This window comes from Mizuhopecten yessoensis, unplaced genomic scaffold (assembly GCF_002113885.1).
Source record: "Mizuhopecten yessoensis strain PY_sf001 unplaced genomic scaffold, ASM211388v2 scaffold716319, whole genome shotgun sequence".
NCBI classification, from domain to species: Eukaryota; Metazoa; Mollusca; class Bivalvia; order Pectinida; family Pectinidae; genus Mizuhopecten; species Mizuhopecten yessoensis.
The window spans coordinates 491,662-518,891 of NW_018480057.1; the positions used below are offsets into that span (position 1 = coordinate 491,662).

A 27,230-nucleotide genomic window follows, 5' to 3' on the forward strand; every position below is an offset into this window, starting at 1 on the left:
TGCTGGGGTATTCACAAGATCAAGGTCACGACAGGTGACGTGTTACCTATGATGCTGGGGTATTCACCAGATCAAGGTCAAGACAAGGTGACGTGTTACCTATGATGCTGGGGTATTCACGAGGTCAAGATCACGACAAGGTGATGTGTTACCTATGATGCTGGGGTATTCACCAGATCAAGGTCAAGACAAGGTGACGTGTTACCTATGATGCTGGGGTATTCTCAAGATCAAGGTCACGACAAGGTACCGTGTTACCTATGATGCTGGGGTATTCACAAGGTCAAGATCACGACAGGGTGATGTGTTACCTATGATGCTGGGGTATTCACAAGATCAAGGTCAAGACAAGGTGACGTGTTACCTATGATGCTGGGGTATTCACAAGGTCCGCCATTGATCAGGTAATATAGTATAACAATACATTGTGTCTATTTATTACATTTAATAGAATTGCAAGATATTGTCTGTCCCAGGTTCTCATTAGGGCCATACAGTCATGTATCGTCATATATTGTATGAATGAATCAAAAGGTATCATGTTACCCATGATGCTGGGGTATTCACAAGGTCAAGGTCACGACAGGGTAACGTGTTACCTATGATGCTGGGGTACTCACAAGGTCAAGGTCACGACAAGGTAACGTGTTACCTATGATGCTGGGGTATTGACAAGATCAAGGTCACGACAAGGTTACATGTTACCTATGATGATGGGGTTACTTAAAGTCCTGACCATAACTCAACGGCTCAATATAAATGTATGTTATGAAACTTCATTGGTCGAAATATGATTAGACATCGAGTCTCGTATGTAAATACAAATTCAATGTCACAGCACGGGGTCAAATTTCAAACCAGTGCAATGCTTGTCAGAGACATGACTACTTAATATAACCGGATTAATATTTTTGGGTACATGTACATTAGGTCCGTGCTACTAAGTTTAAGGTAAAAAAGGGGAGGAAATTTCAAATAATTTTTAACGTATTTCTGTCTCATGACTAATGCATTTTCTTTTTTTAATAAACCTTCCAAGAAGAATATCAAACAACCAGCTGCCAGTCAGTTACCTCCATTGTCAAAGTCACAGCAGTCTGTCACATGGACAGGGTCACAGCAAGGATTTAAATAATGAAACTTCAAGGCAGGACGCATCAACAGTAGACAACGTGCCTAAGAATACCAACTGTTTTGCTCTGCAATATGCAATTGCCAGTCTGTTAGACGTTTTAGTATTTCTCCCTTAAGTTTTCGAACTCTCGATTCCATGACCCAGATCAGTTCTTCCATCTCATTGTGTGACAACTAATAAGGTAACCCACAGACCACATATAAATCTTTAATCATTTATACCATATTTTATTCATTGAAAATCAGGTTTTGGCACATATCACTGATTTAAAGTGATCGGATACACAAAATAAATTAGGATTTAAAGAAAATTCAAAACTGGAATGTCTTCCAAGAATTTTTAACATGAATATTGCTGTATAAGATAAACAAACGCAAACACCATAGAATACACATATTGTAGATCTGTGTGATACACAAGGAAATTACATATAAACGTAGTACTGGATTTAAGTTAAAAATTAAGCTAATTACAGATATATGTACCTTACTTAGATATTATACATTTACATGTACTTGTGCTTCTGCCTTTCATATTTTTAATTAGTTGGAGTTTGCTGCCTTTAATTATCACGTTTTGATCAGTATTCTCGGCAATTAAATGAGCCTAATTATCAATGTATACATTCTTGTATTAAATTTTACTGAATAATGCAGATTAAAATTTGGGGGAGATAACTCTTACAAAAATCACAGTAACAATGTAACCTACCTGCTTTTATACCCAGTACAATCCCGATGTCTGTACAGGTCAGACCTTCACTAGGTTCTATTGTTAATAAAAAATAAATAAAAAAAAACTATATTCATCCTCCATGTGGAAGTCATTTTGGACAGATTTCCCTGTATCATAGATTTAATACTGGGTAACTAATTGTTGTAGGTCATGACTACAGATTTTCCTAAATATCTTAGAAAAAAAAGTTCACCAAAACCTTTCTAATCTGTGTTCCTATTGGGCATATAAACCTGTTGAAAAGGACACTAAGAGACACAACGCATTGGTCGGACTAACCTGTCTCATCCAACACCCTGTGGGATATGATGTATAGATAAGTTTTACGTGTCTAATCCGACAACCTATGGAACTTACAATATAAGTCAGAATAACCTGTCTTATCTGACACCCTTTGGAACTTACTATAGTAGTCAGAATAACCTGTCTAATCTGACACCCTATGGAACTTACCATATTAGTCAGAATAACCTGTCTAATCTGACACCCTATGGAACTTACCATATTAGTTAGAATAACCTGTCTAATCTGACGCCCTATGGAACTTACCATATTAGTCAGAATAACCTGTCTAATATGACACCCTATGGAACTTACAATATTTAGTCAGAATAACATGTCTAATCTGACACCATAAGAAATTTACAATATTAGTCAGAATAACTTGTGCAATCTGACACCCTATGGAATTTACAATATTAGTCAGAATAACCTGTCTAATCTGATACCCTGTGGGACACAACATATTGTTATGACAGAGTGACAGAATGCACAGGTCTTATTTGGTGGTTTTCGTTGGTAAATGGATCACAGCGTTTATTGGATTAGACAAGATGTCAAAACATTCAGAAGTTGGATTAGACCCTGTTGTGACAAAAATCGAGGAAATTGAAAAGAAAACTGCAATTAATGAAAGCACACTACACCCAACATAAAAAAAAAGACAAAGATTATAAGCAAATTCAAACCATCATAAAAATCTGAGAAAACACAAAGAGATCATTAGACAATGGTATAATGTATGGATAAATACATCATAATCAGGATTCATACAAATATTTAGCACTTTTTCAACATATTTCATGGTAATATTTGTCACTTCCAAGCACTAGGTAATTATGAGAGGCTTATCCTGAATATTTTTATTGTTTCAAAGCTAAAACTTGATTTTTATCTATGAAACAATTTATATAAAACATATTTTTTTTAAATGTCTTTCCAATTTTGCTTATTTTTCCCTTGTACATGTTCTGTTTATTTGACTGTAGAAATCATTTCTAGTTCATTCATGATATCATACAACACTTTTTTCAGTTGAATTCATTTGAGTAAATTTAAATTAAATAAACTGTTTCAATTTAAAAATATTTTTTCTCCAAATTTATTCCCCAGAACTAATGAAATTTAAAAAGATATTTTTCCATTATAAATTTATATCACAATTTCCCAGTAAAAAAAAATCAGTAAAATGAAATAATATTCAAATTTAATTATATTTCAAAGACAATAACTATGTTCAGTATCTTCTAGCAATTTTTTTAAGTTCAGAATATATTTCAGAAGTTTTTACATCTTTAAAAAAAATCAAGCAATTTTTCAGGTGTGCAAAGTGTAAGTAGTGTCTGGTCTTACAGTCGGACCAGATATAATTAAGGACAACATAAGCTCTGACATGGTACAGATGAAATAAACATTTCAATCTAGATTATTCCCATTTTAAATCCAAAATAATGAGTTAATGAATAAGTTATGCAGTATAATTGAATGAACTTTATACCGAGTCATTGTCCCACTACTGTTGAATTTTCAAATGCCAGCAGGTGAACCACAACATCATCAAATTAACAAACTTTTACTGTACTTAATGAATACCAATCATTTGTTGAAGTTAATATTTTCAACTAAAGCATCAGAACTAATAATCACACAATCATATAAAATTATAAAAAAAAAAATGCACTACTCATAAAATCCAGACAAGTCAAACTGCTTGACTGTGTCGGTCAGTATACTTGACCAGTTATGGTCAGTACTTGACCAGAGGTAGCTTAATTATCCTCATTACATGAGGTACCCTGTTATAAATCTTGATTATATGTAGAAGTCAGGCTTCAATATGTAATGTCTTATTAAAATAACAATATTAGGGGTTAAGGCTTCTGGAATGTCTTTTCTAGGAAACGTTTGGTTCCTAAATAGCATGCTTTAGAGGTCAATAGAATTTGTCTTATTGAGATCTGTAGACAGAACTACAACCTAAAACAAGTAATTAACATTTTCTGATTAAAAAATGTATAAATATTTTATAATATCAAACCTTGTATCTCCAAGTAAGCTGATTCACCTCACCAATCTGTTCTGATTGGGAAGGGATGAAATACATAGTTATGATGAATGGTGTGTGTGTCCTTAGCATTTTCTGATTAATGAAATGCTGTTTTTGCCTTCTTTTTTATTGTATAACTTGATTTTTTTTTTTTTATTGCAACAGAAATAAATCATTAATGAGCAATTTAGATAAATATTGGAACTTGTTTAAATGTGTTCAAAAGTGCTTACATCAGGCTAGTGGAGCATGTGTCAAAAGGTAATTACATGAGGCAAACATACATATAAAGAATGATTAAAATAGCTGTTTGATGTACATGTAGAATACTGTTATCATTTGAGGGTGATTCATTGTGGGACAGTGTAAAATCCTGATTTGGTTGCAAAACTCCAAAACAGATGGATTACAAAAACAGGATAAAAATATTTAATACAAACAATATTCTGGATGGTTATGTTTTGAGCATTTTACACATTATTGCCTTCAGGCGTTGTTTTGCCGGTTCAAAGGAGGTCTGGAGACCGAGAGTAGACTCGTAGAACATTTTTGCCTGGTCCCATTGTTCCTGTAACAGATAAGTAAAGGATATTACTAAAGGGAGGTAATTCTATTTCAATAGTTTTAGCTAGGTTGACAGTGAAGGACATTTACCAAGCTAGCCAATACTTATAATTAACACGGAAACAGGTAAACTTGTATACCTCTGATCATAATAATCGTAACAGTGAGAAAGGCTAGGCCAAATACATTAGGAAGTCAGCACTACATTTTCAGTGAACATATGACAGAACTGTCCAGGGTAAAAAGTGTGTAAGAAATTTCGATCTTATACCCAATTTCATGTGTGTGATGTTACAACGGGGTGATGTCTTAAGATCAGAACATCCCTATGCTGTGATGCAGAAATTTGTGACTTTTGAGCTAGTTCTCATGCTTGGCTCTGGGTCGTACAATAGGGAAATTCCTCCCTCTGGATTTTCAAATTGGTGTAAAACCCTTGACAGAGCCTCAAGTTTTATCAAATTTGAAATTTCCCTATCCTACACCCCTGGGCATGAAAGAACCTTATTGTCTTTGAATTTTTACAGAAATGTTGATAGTGAATTTAAAAGATAAAAGTGAAGCTTACCTTTGCAGCATACAGGTTGGCCATGGTAAAATGGCTAACAACAAGTCGTTTGGAAATATGCAGGGCCAGATCTGTAGCCACGATGGCATCGTTGATGTAGCCAGCTCGGTGAAGGACATTGGCGATACTCACAAGGGACGTATCCTAGAGCAAACACAGGAAATAAACGTTACGTCACATATTACTGGTAAAGGAATAATGTGAAAAAATGTCTTTATAATATTTAATTTTGTATATCGCCATATACAAACTCTTTACAGACATTACTGACATATAGTACATGATATAATATCATGATGACGGTGAACACAATTCTTTAATGATTTCAAAAAAGAAAATCAAAAGTAAATGTATCTCCTTTTCTAGAGAAGTCCACTCTAAACAAGAGCTAAAAAAATACCCTAATGTGTATGTAATTATTTATTCGATAAAACACTTGAAAGTTACACAAGATTATTATGTCACAATGATAATACTGTAAAGTCAATTTGGTTTTTAAGGGAGATTGATCCAATACAAGTGTAGCTATAGGTATAAAAACAAATTGGTTCCAGTAAGTTACAGCTTGGATATAACTGTACCGCAGTTGGTCCTGTTCAGAACTCTATTTTTGATTATGAATTGTTTAATTCATCTTAATTATTTTTTTGTTAAAAGGCCCTCAAGGTTTTGTTTTCTTTTCAGGGATGATTTATCAAAACTATAGTCATGCCAGAAAAAAACAGTTTCCAATACTTAGTTACATTTTTTAACAGTGGTACAAGAATCCTTAAGGTCACATTTCTTTATATAATATATCGAAAAGACATTCTAAAGCTGAAAGGACTTTTGACCTACATAATGAGTTTAAAATGGTCGCAATGTGCTAAAAAATTCAATGTTCAATTTCTTACCAGCTAGGGATACAAAGGTTATGATTGTTATATTTAAAGCAAGAATTTGTCATAATAATACTCGTGGTAATCATGTTTTCTGTGTAGCATGTTGGCATGGTGACACTGACCTTGACATCTGTTGGGGCTGTTGTCAAAGAGAGGCGGAGACATTGTATGGCCCTCTTGGCATCCCCCTCTACCCTCCAGTATAGGGCAGCCACATTGGTCAGAACCCATGATGTCGTATTCTGTGGTCAAAGGAAGTATAGAGGTTAGGCAAGGTCAGCAGGAAAGTCAATAGATGAATATACAGTATAATCGCTGGCACAAATAAAACTTGGGTTACTTATATCAAACATGAATTCACATTATAGATTTTAACATAGTATCGGAAACGGATTTATATAAGTTATTTCAACTTGTTTCCGGATCCCATTCCTCTGTACTTTGTATGTTATGTGATGTAATGCAACTTAATTTGGAATGAAATAAAGTTTATATTAACATAGTGTCAACACACAAGGACAAATTGTAACATGTCAATTATAACATAGCAACAAAAATGGACATCCTTAACAGAGTAACACGTTTTTTTATTTATGAGATTTACATTACAAACCAATGCAGATTGATGCTGAAACAATCATTGTAACAGGAGAATTGTTACCTTCTTCAATGCATGAGCTATCCTGGTCCCTACGACCCCTACAGGTTGGGAGTCTCCACCCAGCTTCTGGAGGACCTGTACAGACATGCATTGTTACTTGTAAATCTGCAACTGTACTCTACAAAACCTTTTTCTGATATCATGACTTGTTATATATATTAATAGATTTATCCCAGTAAACCATAAGAATCTCCTCAATTGTTCCTGATGCTATTACAGTCGAGGACTCTCACATATTTGTACTTAATAGATGTAACGGATATTTCATATGTGATTTGTTTAATAGTTTGTTGTATTTTCATCAGGGACACTCAATCAGCAAGCTCAAGTCAACAAGTTACGGGTAATATATTTTTCGTTCACAATCATAATATTGGGGATCCAAATGACCTTGGACAGTCTGTTATATTGTAGTAGCCCGAAGTTTACTTTCACAAACAACTTTACTTGCCAACTCTCTCTATTTTGGAGAAAGACTTCCGATTTTGGACCCTAAAATTGAGCATTTTCAACCAGCAAATTTACTAAACTATTTATATTTTCTAAGATCTGATGATTTCAACGGAAAAAACAGCTCAACAAATGCTTTTCTGAGAATGCATAATTTCCACCATGGAAATTTTAAAAAGTTGGCAAGTATGAACAACTCTTTAAAAAATCGAATGAAGGTGGGTCCATACTTTAAGTCTTTCTTTTATTTAGATGACCACAAAAGAGGTTCTCTTAAATTTGATTAAAAAGGGTCTTTCTATTGAAAACAAATGGCTACTTTGTTGGTTTAAATAACAGAATAAAAGATTTACAAAAACATTGACTTTTAAACTGCATTTCTGTACAAATTATTTAAATAACAGGAATTGTTATAATAAACATTGAATAGAACCAGCATGGTGCCCATCTTAATTGTCACAAGCTAATCTCGTAACAAACTGTCATGAAATGGCTGCAAAGCGTAAACACATGATTGTTCTTCTTTTCTATTACAGGGCACATTTTTATGTCAATTTTGCCGTTAGCTCTGGGCTGAAGAAACTCTGAGATAATTGACAGCTAAACCTGATATTTACCTCCTTCAGGCCAGTCTCGGCAAAGTAGTTGAGAGTCTCGCTGTGCGTGATACCCGGCAGACTATCGAGATCCAGCGGACTGGTCACGTCTGTCATACAATACGGCTCCTCAAAGTCTCGCTTGATCACTGTGTCAAAGTCGATGTGCTTCCTCAGGCTGTAATGTACAAAATAACACAATGAATACTTTTGATTTCTTCTATTGACATCCACTTTTTAATTGAACAAAGTGACCACTAATTGAGAGAGAGAGAGAGAGAGAGAGAGAGAGAGAGAGAGAGAGGCTGACCACTTAGGACAGAAAGAAAACTAATGCCTTGGAATGTACTGAAAACATTGGCAAACTTATATATCTGATGTGCGCCTATTCAAATTACACGTACATTGTAGTACAATTTTGACGGGTTTTCAGAAATATTCAAAATTCCAAACAAGATTTTAATTAGATCTTACTATCCTTTTGATTTCACAGGTGTCGAGACTCGTGGTTTTCTACTGTAACTCTACAAATCCTAGATCATCAGTCACAGTCTACACGAATCATCAATTCCACTATAAATCCTGATCAATACATACTCAATGCCCTTTGCCGAGACTGACAGCCAGGTACTTGTGAACTCCTTAAAGTTGATGTCCTTGACCTCTTTGCAGTCATTCTTAATCGGAGGTGGCAGAGTGTACCTCAAGGTCACATGCACACTGGTGTCTGTAACAGATACAAAATAATAATGGTAGTCAATAACATGCTTGGCAAAACCAGAGTAATATATCGGAGGTAATTGTTGATAATTTCACATTTACTTAATTGTTATGAAATATTTATGTCGGAACATATATGTACAAAATAAAATGAACTAAATATTGTACATGCAGTAGCAATAACAATGCAAAAATGTCCACAATAGGAACAATATACTTTTGAAGTGAAAATATTCCTGTGCCTCCCATAAAGCACTGGCTTGATAGTGAGACAAGTGGACTTCACTGTAGGCAGGATTAATAAAGCACTGGCTTGATAGTGAGACAAGTGGACTTCACTGTAGGCAGGATTAATAAAGCACTGGCTTGATAGTGAGACAAGTGGACTTCACTGTAGGCAGGATTAATAAAGCACTGGCTTGATAGTGAGACAAGTGGACTTCACTGTAGGCAGGATTAATAAAGCACTGGCTTGATAGTGAGACAAGTGGACTTCACTGTAGGCAGGATTAATAAAGCACTGGCTTGATAGTGAGACAAGTGGACTTCACTGTAGGCAGGATTAATAAAGCACTGGCTTGATAGTGAGACAAGTGGACTTCACTGTAGGCAGGATTAATAAAGCACTGGCTTGATAGTGAGACAAGTGGACTTCACTGTAGGCAGGATTAATAAAGCACTGGCTTGATAGTGAGACAAGTGGACTTCACTGTAGGCAGGATTAATAAAGCACTGGCTTGATAGTGAGACAAGTGGACTTCACTGTAGGCAGGATTAATAAAGCACTGGCTTGATAGTGAGACAAGTGGACTTCACTGTAGGCAGGATTAATAAAGCACTGGCTTGATAGTGAGACAAGTGGACTTCACTGTAGGCAGGATTAATAAAGCACTGGCTTGATAGTGAGACAAGTGGACTTCACTGTAGGCAGGATTAATAAAGCACTGGCTTGATAGTGAGACAAGTGGACTTCACTGTAGGCAGGATTAATAAAGCACTGGCTTGATAGTGAGACAAGTGGACTTCACTGTAGGCAGGATTAATAAAGCACTGGCTTGATAGTGGGACAAGTGGACTTCACTGTAGGCAGGATTAATAAAGCACTGGCTTGATAGTGAGACAAGTGGACTTCACTGTAGGCAGGATTAATAAAGCACTGGCTTGATAGTGAGACAAGTGGACTTCACTGTAGGCAGGATTAATAAAGCACTGGCTTGATAGTGAGACAAGTGGACTTCACTGTAGGCAGGATTAATAAAGCACTGGCTTGATAGTGAGACAAGTGGACTTCACTGTAGGCAGGATTAATAAAGCACTGGCTTGATAGTGAGACAAGTGGACTTCACTGTAGGCAGGATTAATAAAGCACTGGCTTGATAGTGAGACAAGTGGACTTCACTGTAGGCAGGATTAATAAAGCACTGGCTTGATAGTGAGACAAGTGGACTTCACTGTAGGCAGGATTAATAAAGCACTGGCTTGATAGTGAGACAAGTGGACTTCACTGTAGGCAGGATTAATAAAGCACTGGCTTGATAGTGGGACAAGTGGACTTCACTGTAGGCAGGATTAATAAAGCACTGGCTTGATAGTGAGACAAGTGGACTTCACTGTAGGCAGGATTAATAAAGCACTGGCTTGATAGTGAGACAAGTGGACTTCACTGTAGGCAGGATTAATAAAGCACTGGCTTGATAGTGAGACAAGTGGACTTCACTGTAGGCAGGATTAATAAAGCACTGGCTTGATAGTGAGACAAGTGGACTTCACTGTAGGCAGGATTAATAAAGCACTGGCTTGATAGTGAGACAAGTGGACTTCACTGTAGGCAGGATTAATAAAGCACTGGCTTGATAGTGAGACAAGTGGACTTCACTGTAGGCAGGATTAATAAAGCACTGGCTTGATAGTGAGACAAGTGGACTTCACTGTAGGCAGGATTAATAAAGCACTGGCTTGATAGTGAGACAAGTGGACTTCACTGTAGGCAGGATTAATAAAGCTCTACTGTATTTCTTTTACATTAATTTAGTACTGTGAGTGCATCAACAATTTTAAATGCAATACAATTCCTTTTCAATACAAATGTCTATAGAGGTACAATTCAAGTAGTTGTTAGTTATTTTACCTTCAATTACAGTTCAACATTATCATTACCTGGTAGCTCACTGTCCGGGAACCAATCATCATCAATGGCTGGTCTTCCATCATTCATCTGAGGGATTCTTGGACTTCCATACCTGGAATTCCCACCTGCAATCTCCTGTGCTGGAGGTCCCTCCGGCTCCAGGTGAGGCGGGTGCTTCTCCGACGACACTATGGGCTGTGATTGGCTCTGACCATCAGGAGATTGTGAGTCCTGAGGAGCTGGTTTCTGTGCCGTACCACAGGGTGGGTCAGCATTTGACCGGTGTTCAATAAACACCATTTGTATTTGGTCAAAATCTTCCTTACTATAGTCAAATTCCTCAAGCTGTAACAATAGAATAAAAACAACTTACTTCAACAATAATTAAAATATACAGATAAAGTGATTTATCACCAAGGATCCAAATATTTGCACATTTCCAAATTTCTGGTGACTCATCACCTTTGCATGTGCAACATTTCCTACGCATCTACAAATTCATGTTTTGAGTTGCATTTTTTTATTTGTTTTATTTCTTTTGTGATAAAATGGGAACTGCAAAAAAAGGCCAAAAATTAGATCTCTGCAAAAAAGTACTGGTAAATTGACAGTTTGATAGATTGAATAATACTTATGCACAGCATCTTTTGCAAGTAAATTTATTTTATTTTATTCACATGAAATGACATATTTATCTATACCAACTCTAATTCAAACAGAAATTAATTAGGGAAATCAAGGGTTGAAAAGGTTCCTTAAGTTACACATCTAATAGACATTCACAAATTAACTCAGCTTGAGAAATTTTCTTAAATTGAAGTTTTCAATAGGAAACAATTACTGAAGTAAAGAAAAATTCCTAAACTCCAATAAGCTTTTCTTATGGAAAAAATTGAAGATAATTTCCTTAAGTGAATTGAAATTCACTCTTCGTTGGTAACTTAAGGAAAAACTTAAAATATTTATAAACTCACCATTAAATTTAAAAACCAGGTAATGTGGGCTAATGTATAAAATATATCATGTACAAAGAGAAATTTTACTGACAATACCAATAGTTCATTACAGTTAACTATATATTCTATTATGTGACACATTTTATCATTAATATAAGGACTTGAGAGAGAACATGTATGTATATGATAACTCAACTGCCAGAATAGAATTAACTTTTAATTTAGATAGTGTTAAGATTTCTTTAGATGCTATTGAATTATATCTGAATCTGGCATTTATCACAATAGTATAATAAATTTGGACGTGACTTCTTGAACTAATTACGATTACGTGTGTTAGTGTTCTGCCTACAAAATTCGTTCTACATGTATATCACTAGTAAGGATTTCTACGAAGCATGCACAAACGACGTGTTTCTTACAACAGAGGCAAACATTGAAATGGAAATTCAACATAGAAAAGAAACCAACTCAAGAAATTGTAACATACACACTTAAAGAAGAGACCTAGCACAGCATAACCTTACAAATCAAAGCACTATGCTAAACGACTGGCACTGGGTAGGAACGACTTCATATGTCACAATCATAGTTAACATGAAAATAATTAAAGTAATTAATTACAAGATAAATCAATGTACTATAAATATAGAAAAGAAATCTCCCTTTTCATGTCTTCATATTTTAAAAAAACTATCACTTAGCGTGTATAATGTATTGTTGTTGTTTTTTTAAATCTGAGGGTGTAATTCTTTTTGTATTAAAAAAAAAAAATCTTAGTTGCGTCTTTCTCATAAACTAGCAAAGTATTAATACTACATGCATTCATTAGTCTTCTTGTCTAAATCAACACTTTCTAGGTATTGGTCAAGGCAAAGTGCAATACAAATATCAGCTATCAAAGTTAGTAGAAATCAAAGCTATTATGTACACAGTATACAATTATTTTTCTGACTTTTGCCATTTAAGCTAAATCCCACAGTAAGATTTAGTGTAGTTAAAATCAAAGCTAATATATAATTATAACACTGGTTTTGTATTATCTAATGATTAGATATGTTCCAAAATAAATGAAGTGTAAATTAAATTTCTGGCCTGTCTAAAGATGTGTTAAAATTTCTTCTTCAGCTTCAAGTAGAATCACAAAATGAAATTCAATAACAGTCAAGTAAACACCTACTATATATAATCTAATTGGTTAAAGAATATATTCTCCTTACTGTTTGATTATTTTCACATTTGTTTTATATTGAGTTGAGCTGGACAATATATGCAGTGAAAATTTAATCCTGTTAGACTTATAACATTAATTGTATAAGGGTGAGAAAAATATGTCTTGCTTCCTTTACTAACGCACAGAAATAATAGCCAAAAGAACAGATTACCTAACAACATCAAGTTTGCCAAACTGATTTCACAATAACTATGTGAAATGCTACAAAATCCAGCAATACAGCTATTTTAAAGCAGAAAGTTTCTGTAGGTAGAACATTCATAACCATGCAGTGAGCTAAAAAATGTCTAAAAATTAGTTTGTGGAAACACAAGCAATTTCTCCTGATCAACACATATGCAGAAGAACAACAGCAACTCTTTTAACATTCATTTCTTGAAAAACCAAATGTAATTTTCGTTAAAAAAAATAGAAAAACGATTCGACGTACAAAGTTAAAGAAAGCCAGATCAACGTTAAAAGCAACATTGAACACTAAGTATATATAAATATATATATATGGGCGAAATCATTATATGGATTTAAACTAATATATAATATTATATGGACATTTCTATATATAGTCATTATTGTTCTGTTAGAATAAAAGCATCATGTTATACATAGTGTACATGTATTACTCGTATAAATAAAATAAAGGTATTAAGGTTGTATTACTACATTGTATAATAAAGGCAGATACTACCTAAATATTATGCATTTCAGTTGTTCAGCTTCCTTTAAATATTTAATTCCCCTCTCATGGGGTTGTGGAACTTTAAATGTTGAACCAAATTGATATTTACAGTAAAATATTTTCATCATGTGTCAAACAGACAGAAATGACACTTTGATCACTTTTGCCCTATAAAACTTAAATTGTTCTCTGTTTGTAAACAAGAGGCCCATGGGCCTTAACGGTCACCTGAGTCTATAGTATTTATTTTTGTTGTTGAAATATGTACCAATTTGAGTAAAAAATAGTATAATGTTAACTTAACTTTGTCAGGACCATGAGCTGATCATTCCTAGACCAATTTTAAGTGAGATCGGCCTATTAGAACTTAGTAGCAAAATAGCGGCCATGGCAGCCAAATTGTATTTCTGATTGACCCGAAAAATAACAACACTTTGTCAGGACCATGATTCGATCATTCCTACAAAGTTTCAGTTCAATCGGCCAAGTAGATCTTTACTTTAAGTTTGAAATAGTTTACCAAAATGGCAGCTGTGGTGGCCATATTGGATTTCTGATCGACCTGAAAAATAACAACACTTTGTCAGGACCATGAGTCAATCATTCCTACAAAGTTTCAGTTCAATCGGCCTAGCAGAACTTGACTTTAAGTTTGAAATATGTTTTCAAAATGGTGGCCGTGGCGGCCATATTGGATTTATGATTGACCTGAAAAATAACAACACTTTGTCAGGACCATGAGTCGATCATTCCTACAAACTTTAAGTTCAATCGGTCCAGCAGAACTTGACTTTAAGTTTGAAATAGGTTTTCAAAATGGCGGCCGTGGTGGCCATATTGGATTTCTGATCGACCCAAAAAATAACAACACTTTGTCAGGACCATGAGGCGATCATTCCTACCAACTTTCAGTTCAATCGGTCCAGCAGAACTTGACTTTAAGTTTGAAATAGGTTTTCAAAATGGTGGCCGTGGCGGCCATATTGGATTTCTGATCGACCCGAAAAATAACAACACTTTGTCAGGACCATGAGGCGATCATTCCTATCAACTTTCAGTTCAATCGGCCCAGCAGAACTTGACTTTAAGTTTGAAATGTAAAATGTTAACGGACGACGGACGACGGACGACGGACGACGGACGACGACGGACGAAAACGGATAGCAATAGGTCACTTGAGCTAAAGCTCAGGTGACCTAAAAAACCATTCACCCATTTTTACTTTGACCCTTCAAATTAATGATAGGATATATTGTAAACTGTATACTAATACTTGGGTCATGATAAATGTCTATAACAGTGATGATCGTCTGATTGAAAAATACTCTCAACCATTCACTGGGTTATAACACTTATAATAATGTATCACCCTCCAATTAAATACTTCGGATGCATTAATAATTTTCAGAATTTTTCAACCACATTTGCTGATTTTGATATCAAAAGAATATTGTACACCAAATTATTAAGTTATGATAAGTGTAGTATCATTGTCTTTTTAAAATTTAACAATTTGCAGATAAATTGTCTATAAACATATGTTCCTATAGGGAACGCAATAATACTAACGAACTTTAAAGTCACTCTTTTCCAAGCTTTCGGGCTTAGCCCTTCGTCAGGGATTAAATGTCACCGGACCTCTATGTCACATCCATCTTGACAAACATGATATATTTATGACAAAGTTTGAAATGAAATGGTTAATTCAAAATTTACTTGTCCACTTTGCTTTTAAGCTATGCTACGGTTGGCAGCAGTAGTTTTCTGTCCAGAGAGATGGGACTTACTGTATGTTTTAAGCTGCGAGTCTAAATCAATCTAGTCCAGAGACAAACATGCTGCACGGTACAGAATAGTTTATGATGGGTCCAAGGCACAGTATTTATGGAATGAGTCATTGATGGCCCATATTACAAAGAAAAAATTAATTTAGCAAAAGAAATTTAACTTTAGGTACTCATGAAATATGATCTACTTATTATTAATGAAAAATTATCATACTGCCAATGTTTTTTTCACAAAAATGTATATAAACATTTGTCACCCTTCTTGTTTGTAACACTCTTTCTGATTGGATATCTTCTGCCGGGGTCCATATTTCTATTGACCCCGCTCTGCTGGGGTCTATAAAAGCACGTGCGAGGGGGAGATAACTCTTCATGATAACAAAGATGGTGTCCTACACACACAAGCGTTCATTGTTTGCCAATCATTCACAAGATTAAATACCTTACAAGCAATCTAAAATGACAGCAAATCCAATGAAAAAGGCAATGAAAGGGCCGCTAGGGTGCTAATTACAAAGAAATTATGTATTGTCCGAAATATTGCCGAAAAAGGTGTCCAGTAAGGGCTATTTTTAGTGAACAGTCGAGCACAAGTCAAACTCACAAAGTGACTTAAAATTTGGCAGAAAAACAGTAATAAAAGATTGTCAGGGTGACACATTCGTTATCTCTGACTCATCCTAACCCAGAGATAACTAATAACGTAGAAAGAGTAACACAGGCTTTTTCATTGTGGAATTCTCTGTTATAGCCAATATTTTTTGTATTTAACTTAAACAAAATTAGAAGATGGAGATTAACAAGTTTTTCAAATAAAGGTTGTTAAACATGGAAATATGATATAGAGCTACTGTTGATCTGTCCTTGGATATTTTATTGAAAATCCTAATTATGAACAAACAAAATTATGTTTTCTTTTTCCTTATCAAATAAGTGGTTATAAAACATCTTCTTATATCCCTTTGGAGAGATAGAATATTTGTTTCGAAATGAAAATGCCTACCATAAACGTAGTAGTAAGGGTTGTATAGCCCTATTAACAGTATAAATACATCTAAGGAGAAGACACTGGATACATATACATTTCTGCAAATCACAATAAACAACAAAGATAAAAGGTAACAATAATTTAAAGTTTTATTGTAATAGAATAGAGTGTTTCTACACCATTTATATAACAAATATCGGTAAACTTCATCACATTTTCCAAATCTTCAGAAACAGCAAGTGATCAGTGGGCTCTCAGTATTCATGTGAATTATTTGTGTACCTGGGTACATGATGGATGGACCCAGATCTAATGTCTTGTTCTACAGCGATGTTTTATCGTCCAATACTGATGTTTAAATTAAAATACAGTTTAAAACACTTAACAATTTTGAATTTTTTTGTCCACTATCTTCCCACACATATGAAATGAACTCTCCTCCGATAAAAGTAATTCTATGATTGAATTTAATTCAGTTTTTTATGTAGTCTGTTTCCATCCATCAACATTTTTTATGATTAACAGCTAAGCACAGAAATACATACATATATGGACAAACAAAAACAGTAGACAAATAAATATAGGTTCCAACTGAATTCTGTTGTTGTTTTTAATAAAGAAATTACTATTCAACATGTTAAAAGTATTCCAATACACTATAAAATACCCAATGAGTTGTTCACTTTCCAGGGCCATGTGATTTCTGTGGGTTTCATATAGGACAGTCTGTTTTCAAATGAAGGGGTTTAAGGTTTTGATAAGAATACATGTACAACCATTATTAAGTTAACATTTACTTAGGCAAATTGTGGTGGGGATAGTTGTTAGACTAAGTCTAAGCTTAACAATGCTACATGTACAGTACCTATGATGGGCTCAATCTATGTCCAAAATTTCACATAAGTTTTTCGGACACTTATGTCTTTGCAATCATCTTCCGTTGGTGGTATCAATAGAAAATTCAGCACTTCATTGGCAACAGAAAAGTAACCATCATACTTTATAATTTTAAAATAGCAAAACATTATCAAAAATCAGCTGGAACCTATCCCTAGAAAATAATCTCAACTAAATGAAAAACATATACTCAGCAAAAAAAATGGTGGGTTTGGTAAGTATAACGATCAATTCTTTGTCCTTACTGACCTGGTATAAATTACTGATTCATGATTTGGTTATAACCATTTTAATGGTAACATACTAAACATGATGAATATAACAAATAAAGAATGAAATGAATAAGTGTTTAACCCTTTCACCACTGTAGACCATAATGGACTCATCCAGATCAATACATGGGAGAGTCTACTAAAGTTGCATAGGGGGAGAAAGGGTTAAATACTGATGTGTGTAACGTTCCTCATGATTTTTACATTATTTTGTAATGAAGTCATGTGATAACACTATGATAATTATCATGAAAAAGCAGCAAAGTCTTACACTTCGGTTTCTTTCTGGATTGTGACATCTTATACTAACAGATCTTTTTCTGACTGTTAATTTGGACATTATCAATAACTTTTAAATAACAACATTAACAAAGCTTCATTGAGAATAGAAACATTGTCAATGGTCAGGTACCAATGAATTAGTCTTTAACAAGGACTACAATTTGTGTTAACACACCTTTTATCCCAAAAACCAAATAGAAGACACGTAATGCATCTATCCTAACAAGTGCCCAATCCTGGATTAAGATCTCCAGTAGCCTTTTATGGTCCCATCCCTTCACAGTACTTAACTCAATTTACTTGTAATAAAGGCTCCCAATTTATGTTTTCTGACATTTGGAATGTTCTGCAATCATTCTAATTTTCTCAAATTGAAAAGCCCCCAGAATACTTCTTCAGTAAAAAATGTTCGAGAAGTATTTCAAGGGAGATAACTTGAATGCTATAATAGGTATGTAATATTAAGAAGTATTATCCTTCAGTTTCACTACAGTTTCATGAGTTGTTCAAATCAGTATTATTATTATTATTATTTTTTAACACTTATTCAGATATTGACGTTATAGGGTTTTACCAAAGGTTTACTTTATACGCAAACAATGACCGTATTAAATGTGTTGCAACGTCGTGACACGTTAAATATGTTCATTATTTGTGTATCAAGTGAAACTTTGATGTTACAAATTTTCAAACTGTTGAATCTTATTCACCATTTATAGGGTTGAGTTTCAGTAATTTTGAAAATATCTTATGTGTAACATTTGCATTTGCTTATCATTAAAATTATCAAGTTATAAAAAATGGAGACATAAAAGTAAATTTCTGTATAAAACTACACAAGACAGTGGGCGAGGATTTAACCATTCAAATGTTTCCATTTCACGCTTCATTTTCACACACATTGCGCACACATAAGTAACAACTCAAATATCTGGGACTGAGAAATTTAACTGGGACTGACATCAGAACATTTTATACATACTGGCTGTACATATCATGATGAAACAATTTTAAAGTTAATATCGGTCTTTAATCATCTGTATGGGAGGGCTGTCACTGTATATTGTGAAATTGAAGTATCACCAAAATCAACACAGAATGTCCATGGTTTATATTTACTTGGTAGCACTATTTTTAATATTATAAGCCAAAACAAAAGAAAATTTTGCATTTCAGATTTTACCTTCTTAAATACATGTGGTTAATTTAAGGTAGTGTAATGATCTAAGTATTATAAACTATTACATTGAAGTACAAAATTATGACCTTAAAAAATCAAGAGCAAGTAGAAAAACTGAAGCACACAATTTTGGACCTCATTGATCAGGAAATAATCTCAACAAATAAACACAATATAATATCATATTGTGTACTTTGTGTAAGTCCATTTAAATAACCTGCACAGAGACCCAGACGTGTTGGAGATCAGTTTGAAAATGAAGATTCCTTAATCCATGAACAAATACTTAATAATCGATTAAAATTTTATGTCAACTCAAAGTCAAGAGTCACTTTTACAAATAAATTTTTCAGTAAGAAAACCAGGTGTGTTTTTACATTATTGGGAAAGGCAATCATTGGAGGCATATCTCTTTGATATAATAATGTCACAAGTTTGTACTTCCTTTATATTATAATTTTACTTCCTTAATGATATGAGTTTTTATATCCTTTATGTTATAAGATTGTATTTCTTTAATGTAGTAAATTGATACTTCCTTAAACCCTGGGTATTTTCACAAATTATTGAAATTAATATTTCAAGAATATATATCAGCAAGAAAACTAAATTGGTTTTGTTTTTCATTAATGACAGTATTTAACTGCAATCAATTATAGCTGGTGGATGTATTAACACTTTCACCCCTGAAGACACATTTGAACTCTTCCAATTCAAAGGTTGAAAGAGTTCATTATGAATTTTCAGGGGTGAATGTCCAGTTAAACCAACGAAGTGATACTCCCACCGACAGAACAACACGGCTGACCAGTTAACAAACATTAACACTGTGTACAGAATAAATGGAAATAAAATGAGCAGTTTGTAGTAAAATATGTAAAAAAAACACAAGGATTATGCAAAATCTTCAAATCAATGTAAATTTGAAAACAAAAGTAGAAGATTTGGAATTGTAAAAAAGTGTTAAAAGCATGACAACAACAACAGCACAAGGAACTGATCTGATCAGTTCTACCGTAAGGCCATTAGTAGTACACTAAATGTAGGGTGATACCGAACGATGATTCCTCAGTAATGTGGACGCTGCAATCGAGAAGGAAATGACCGTCATGTAATAACCAGGGACAATGTCATCATCAAGGGTTTCAGTAAGATTTCAATTAAAGTAGCATGTATTCAACACAAAGTATACGTATATGAAGGCAGTTCATTTTTATCTATTTTTGTTCATGAAAGTAGCGGGTGATATATCTAGATCTGTAGTAGGAGAGCATTTTTGCCGACTACTGGCTACAAGTGAAATCCCCACGTCATACGTAAAACAGAAGTACAGTAGGTTTATATATACACTGATGTAAAATCAACGAAAAACAATTTCTTTTTACTTGTATTTACTATAATAATGAAAAAATATAGACAGAAAAAGTTGACCCCAAATAAAATTGACCCGCCTCCTCTGTGTCCTTCTCTATAAAGGCAGAACATAACTAATTGGCCCCATTTTTTTTATTTTTTTTTTAGTTTAAAGTGATTCAGGTTGCAGTCCATGTACTTGGTTAGTCCTATTTCATTTTTTTTTTTAATTAAACTTATAGAAGCCAAAACAGGAATAAACAATATTTGAAAAGAAAAAAAAAAAACATTTCAGAAATCTTAGTGGTGAATGGGCCAGTAAATACAAATGTATACAATGTAGTTAGCAAATATGAGCCAAAAATATAAAGCCGAAAAATAAATTACAACTTTTTTTTCTCTAAAAAGGTTTCTTTTCCTTTCATTTTTTCTTCCTTTCTTAAATTAGATCCCATTGCAATGTAATCAAACAGCTGGTGGTCTATATATGGTAGAACACATATATACCAGAAATACCTGAATTCAAATCACCTATTTTTATCTCCTTTGCTTCATGTAATGATGATAATCAAAGAAAGAGTGTTCCAGGCTCAATCTACTGGTAAAGGAAACAGATTTTTAGACTAACAAGCCGATATTTTACTGATGTTTGAATAGATATATGAGGTTTACAGCGTCAGTTGTGAGAACAGAAATTCCATTGTAATACTAGAGTTGTTTCCCCACCTAAAGAGGTTTCATATAGTAAGGACAATGGTCCCTAATTTAGCAGAACATTGTCCACTGTAATCACATTTATATGTGGAATAAAAAATTAGAGATGACCAAATGTGGAAATTCATCAGTCACAGGAAATGCACATTTTTTTTTTGTACACTGAAAATAGTTTTTGGAAGACCGACTCTCTCTCGTGAATAAATCCAAGTAGACTACCTGTTATTTTGTCATACTTCATGCTAAGATTGTACCGACTGAGCTCACTCGAGCAAGATGCGTCTCAAACTGAGGTCTTCAATGAGTTAGAAATATTGTCTCAAACATACACAATGATCTCATCTGAAGGAAATTTTTGAAAAGTCTATATAGCAGTGATCAATCTACATTGTATTTTCATGGGTCATTTTCAACTGTTTTGCTAAAATCAAGTTAAATTTCGAGTATTTTCAGAAATTCTGCAAGTCCCGTCAAAATTCTATGAGTATTGTACTCGGGACTCGTATGTAGATTTATCACTGATATTGTCATAATATAAGAATATGGCTTTTTAAATAGGTAGACAGAAATATATAGCAGACTATCATCTGAGAAGGTTAATTGACATTCCATTACAGGCAAAACAATGAAACAGGCTGTAAAACATTGTTACAGGCTGCAGACAGATAGCCAGCAGCAGGTCTGTCCACGGTTAATAACGTAATATAAATCGGGATTGGGTGGCAGCCTTCCCGTCTGTTAATAAGTGTATATCACCTGCATGTATATAGCTGGTGTACACGGGGTTACCTCAGGTGATGAAGAAATCATCGTACTCCAGCAGTGTAGCCTACAGTGTTCGTAAAAACAGCCACGTTACACTAGTATTACGTAGTAAGATCAACAAAATATGTAATCTGATTTGTCTAGACAGTCATAGATGAACAAACAACCGAATGTAGGTAATAAAATTACTAAAGATTGCAGTATATATTGTTTGCGATAGAAAATAGATACCAGTAAACTAAAATTTGTAAATAATCAACATGTATAATTATAGACATTTAAAGCATGTATGTAGTGATTATAAAAAATACATTTTTTTTTTATTCTTTATGTTTATAGTCAAATTTAAAAAAATACAACCTTTTTCATTAGCTTTAATTAGCAATTTTAGGAGACAATTAAAGAAAATTTAAGAAATAATGCCTTGACAAACAGAAAATTTTAAAATAAAACTGCAACAAAAAAACTCTTTATGAGCTTCCTGCATATCAGCTGGTCTTTGAAAACAGGTGGGGCCATAATTCATTCAACTACTGAACACTTTAACACAGTATAAATGTTTGAAAGAATATAAGCTTATCAAAACAATTTCAAACTGTTACTAACATAGATGAAAAATAGTACATGTAAGCTGACTTTTAAATTACCAAACCTTATTTTGACTGAAATACTTTTTTTTTAAATGAGACAAGCTGCTTCAGTATGTTTTCATCCACAAATAGTTGAATATGCTGTTGGGCTGTTTAATACTTTAGCAGCTGGATGGGAGAAGCCAGAGGCTGGTTTACATTCAACATGTATAATTAACTTCGGACAATTTTACAGTGACTTCAGCCAGCTGGATATTGTCAGAATTACCAAATTCCTTGAATTTGTAAAAACTGAAGTTGTATTAGAGCATTACAAAAGGAATTTTCTGCTTTTTTGGCTATCTACCTAATTGCAATACAAATTTGTCTAAAAATCGATAGATACAGGGCTGAATTCTGTATCATTTATATCATACATAAGGAGGACAAGTCTTGTTCTGACACCATCAACCACATACAGCTTACTGGTCATCTTTGTGTCACAGTGAAGGTCAAGTTCTGATACTTCTGATTTCATCAAATCTGAACTGCCCACAGTTATAGTGTCGTTTGTATAAAGTACCACATGGTAGAAAAGTTACAATTACCGCAGCGTTAATACCCAGAGCCCAGCACCCATGCCCTAACACGAACCGACGGAGAGATACACGTGTGAGAGGTACTTACATAGGCCCGATACTCGGGCTGGTTACATCCACTGGACTTGGAACCATCGTTAAATATCACGCATTCATCAGCTTCTACATGTAATTCATTGGGAGACGAGACAAAGATAAGCTTCTGATGTAAAACTCCATTAACAAAATCCAACTTTATGTGTGGTTTCTGGCCTCCTTGCTGTAAAAAAAAGAAGAGGAAAAAGCCTTAGAGCTGAGTCGGAATAAAATTCTAAAACAATGTGAATTACAATGTCAAATTGATTGCCTTTAATTTGATAACAGTGAATAGATACATGTTCGTTAAATCAATGATACTGGTTTTTCTTGAATTTCTAAACAATGAGTATTTTCTTTGTTGCCAAGATGCAGTATTTAAGTATCATTCTTCATGCAGATTGTGCAATAAATGTGTTTAGATTTCAGAAGTTTTATTCCCTAAAACAGTTCTATAAACTATCAAATTAAAAGATCAATAATACATATCTAAAATACTGAAATGAAAACTTAAAGCTCATAACAGAGTGCATGCTTATAAATACAAGTGAACATTCGGACAACAACATATATATACACGTATAACATTATCATATCCTCTTTGTTACTCAACATACAGATTAAATTATCATATTTTTCATTTACACAAAATTAATTACTAATTGACCACTGAATATTCATGAACATTATTTTTAATTAAAGATTACACTACGCTCATTATACCACTGATGTTTGTCAGAGTGGTCCCCCTTTTAGCAGTTCCAGTAAACATTCAATTTTTCAATATATCTCTCATTGATACTTATGCATGTTATTAATTCGTTACTTTACAAATATTTCATAATGAATTAGTGAAGTCCAATCACCATTCTCTTTTTGAATGGAGGTGTAATTCACAATAAGGTAGACATATATCCTTCATATCTAAGTAATCTAGAGCAATATATCTTTTTTTCATTCTATGTTTGAAACATATGACCGACTGTTACTATAAAGAAGAAATCAGAAAATGATATATTTTGAAGAATTTACATTACAACATAACGCAAACTCAATAAAATGAAAGTATATATATAGTACGTCTTATAACAAACACTACAGCCTTGAAAATAACTGAAACTTACGAAAATAGACAAAATACATTCCAAAACACTGAATTAAAGCAATACTTATGACTTCTGTGTGTAGTGACACCAATCATTATATGATTTATACTGTATGTGTTTTCTCTGTCTTAATTTTGCTGTCTTGAAATTTTGACACTAGCTAATACATGACCTGATGATGTTATGCGACACATTTTCTGTGACATGATATGTGCATGCATTAAGTTTTTGTATCAAATCTTCAGGCAATCAGATATAACCAGTAATACAAGATGTAACTGGACGTTTGATATCACACAATGACCTATGACCTTTAACCTTTTGGGTAGGATTCTGTTGGTGTTACTCAACATACTTCGTAACAAAACCTTAGGGCAATTAAACGTTATATGGGCCAGATAAGTTGTTTATGATTGACTTAAGCCCCTTTATACTTTTCAGTGTAGCTCCATTGTGTCCTTTTAAGGTAGGGGAGCTTTTTATATGTAAATAAATGCTCAAATTGACATCATATATTCGAAATTTTCTGAGAAAGTCAAGCAATGAGATTTACTTGCAGTTGACACCGTTGACAAGGTCATACTCTATGATCCCAATATCTCAATATGAACATAAACCATTGGTTATGATACCTGCAGCTAGAATATGTGCCTGGAGGAATATCTAAATCTATAATGTGTTGTAAATTATAACTCATACATGTATCATAATAAGGGTACAGACTAATTCAGGGAATACAAAACAGGATCGATCCTCCATCACAAACACTCACTAAGGGGTTGTACTACTGGGGAACACCACACTGTACTATAGCTACACATAGGGACTTGTAATAAATACACTTAGAGACACTGTTACCAACACTCACTAAGGGGTTGTACTACTGGGGAACACCACAATGTACTATAGCTACACACAGGGACTTGTAATAAATACACTTAGAGATGGTACTGCTGAGATATATAGATATGACCGAGCACAAAATCACAAATTATATAACCACAAAAACAGTGACAGGTCTAGTGTTGAACTGAACAGATTTATTGCTGAACACTCTGTCTTCTCTAGGCCCTGCTTCTATGAACTGTGTAGGAAATTATCTGATTTGATATAAAGAGGACAGTGTACTCACAATCACTCTTGAAAAAACAACACAGGGCCTTGCTCCACTATACACAGGGGTCTGTGAGGGAATGAGCTTGACTGACTTACAGGTTTATATTATTTTATTTTTCTGATTTCATATACATTAGGAAATGATTTTTTTCTCTTATTATAATAAAAGGTATTGAATGTGTGATAGCTCCATCAACGTGTACATTGATCTAGACTTACATTCATACATATATTTTTTTTTTCTTTAAAGATGCATACCCAATGACCTGTATCACTATTTTAAAACTATTAGAAAGATACAAAACATACTGGTTATTTATCAGAAGTATCAAATTTAGATATAAACCATCCATATATGATATACAGTATGTTTAAATTTAGAGCTTGGATATTAAAGAGTATTGCACTTACGGTGAGCCAAAACACAGTGAAAAAATATCATCTTTTACACTTGTTTTTTGGTCATTAATTTGATCAACCAAATGGTGGCATATTTTGTATATTTTATCTGTGGTAAAGAAGAGTTGTCCAGTATCCATGAATTGATGTCATATGGCCAGGGTTCAGCTTAGATATTCTATTATGCACCTTTCTATCTCTGAGCAGCACCTCTAAGTCATTAACAGGTTTATTACAAGTCCCTGTGACCTATATACATCAATAGTGAGGAGAGAGTACTGTACACATTTACTTAACTCACTTGATCAGCCATTAACTCATTCACCCCTGAAGACACATTTGAACTCCTCCAATTCAAAGGTTGGAATAGTTCATAATGAAATTTCAAGGGGTGAATGAGCTAATGTGTACATTTTGAAATCTTTAGCTTACCAGTAGTAAATATAAGCTCATCACTTCACAAGTTATACATAGAGTTCAGCACTTTGAAGCTTTACATTGAATACAATATTTCGTTTTAAAAGATTCTTATATATTTCAATAGTTTACCCCCCGGTCTATTCCAAACAAAATGAAATTTAATGAAACCAAACAAAACTTGGACTAATTATCTGGGCATTAAAAGAATCACATTTATTTTTAATTTAATACTTCTCTGAGTTTGCATTTGTATGTAGAGTACCAACAAACACACAAGAAGAATCGTTCATGTTATAGTTAGATGGAAAACAAAACAAAAGTAAATATTATTGAAATGTACACTTAAAAACCAAACAATACTAACATAAAAAAACAGGAAGAGTTACATTTTTTTCTGTATTGAAATATCAAGTACACGTATAATTTTTTGAAGAAAGTAGAAGGTTAAAATGAAACATAATTATAAGGCATGCATTTGAAATTTTCTGCAGCAGAGAAAGAGCATTTGCAATCTGGAAAAGCTATTTCTTTTGAAAAAATAATTAATCAACATGAAACAGAACACTTTTACGAATGAATTAAATTTCTAATCTATTCACAAAAACACAAAATATAACAAAAAACAAAAAAAACAAAAAAAATATCAGGAAATTCAACCAAGAAAAAAAGCATTTGTGAAAACACTCAAAACGCATAAGATAAGTTACAGAGAGGAGGAGAAAACTGAATAATTGAAATATCATTACCATGCACTGTGTTCTATGCAGTGAGACAGGGCGAATGAAAAGTTTTGGTGGCGAGACAACGTGAGCGATCAAACCGGAATGAGTCTTCATGGGTAACATACACTGCAAGAAACATGTCCCTGCTATATAGTGTGTCAGTTACCTATCACTGTACTAATACACAGAGTACCCTGTACCACTTCAACACAGCCCTGCTGTCAGACCCCAGTTACCTATCACTGTACCAATACACAAAGTATCCTGTACCACTACAACACAGCCCTGATGTCACTGTACTAATACACGGAGTACCCTGTACCACTACAACACAGCCCTGCTGTCACTTTACTAAT

General features: G+C 33.8%; 1 protein-coding gene across 3 annotated transcripts in view; it reads right to left on the reverse strand.

The window, feature by feature from the left end:
- Positions 1 to 3,310: 3,310 nt before the first annotated feature.
- The window catches only part of LOC110442992 (tetratricopeptide repeat protein 17-like), a 56,506-nt gene continuing 32,586 nt past the window's right edge, over positions 3,311 to 27,230 (reverse strand). For 2 of the 3 annotated variants that reach the window (XM_021486914.1, XM_021486912.1), the window contains 9 exons: positions 26,899 to 27,000; positions 23,125 to 23,295; positions 10,794 to 11,109; positions 8,514 to 8,643; positions 7,938 to 8,094; positions 6,871 to 6,945; positions 6,332 to 6,451; positions 5,329 to 5,472; positions 3,311 to 4,764 (listed from right to left, as the gene is read on the reverse strand). In XM_021486914.1, the coding sequence (XP_021342589.1) occupies positions 4,651 to 4,764; positions 5,329 to 5,472; positions 6,332 to 6,451; positions 6,871 to 6,945; positions 7,938 to 8,094; positions 8,514 to 8,643; positions 10,794 to 11,109; positions 23,125 to 23,295; positions 26,899 to 27,000 (1,329 nt within the window). In that variant the 3' untranslated portion in view covers positions 3,311 to 4,650. The remainder of the gene's footprint in view (positions 4,765 to 5,328; positions 5,473 to 6,331; positions 6,452 to 6,870; positions 6,946 to 7,937; positions 8,095 to 8,513; positions 8,644 to 10,793; positions 11,110 to 23,124; positions 23,296 to 26,898; positions 27,001 to 27,230) is intronic. The other variant, XM_021486913.1, reaches the window with a different exon arrangement.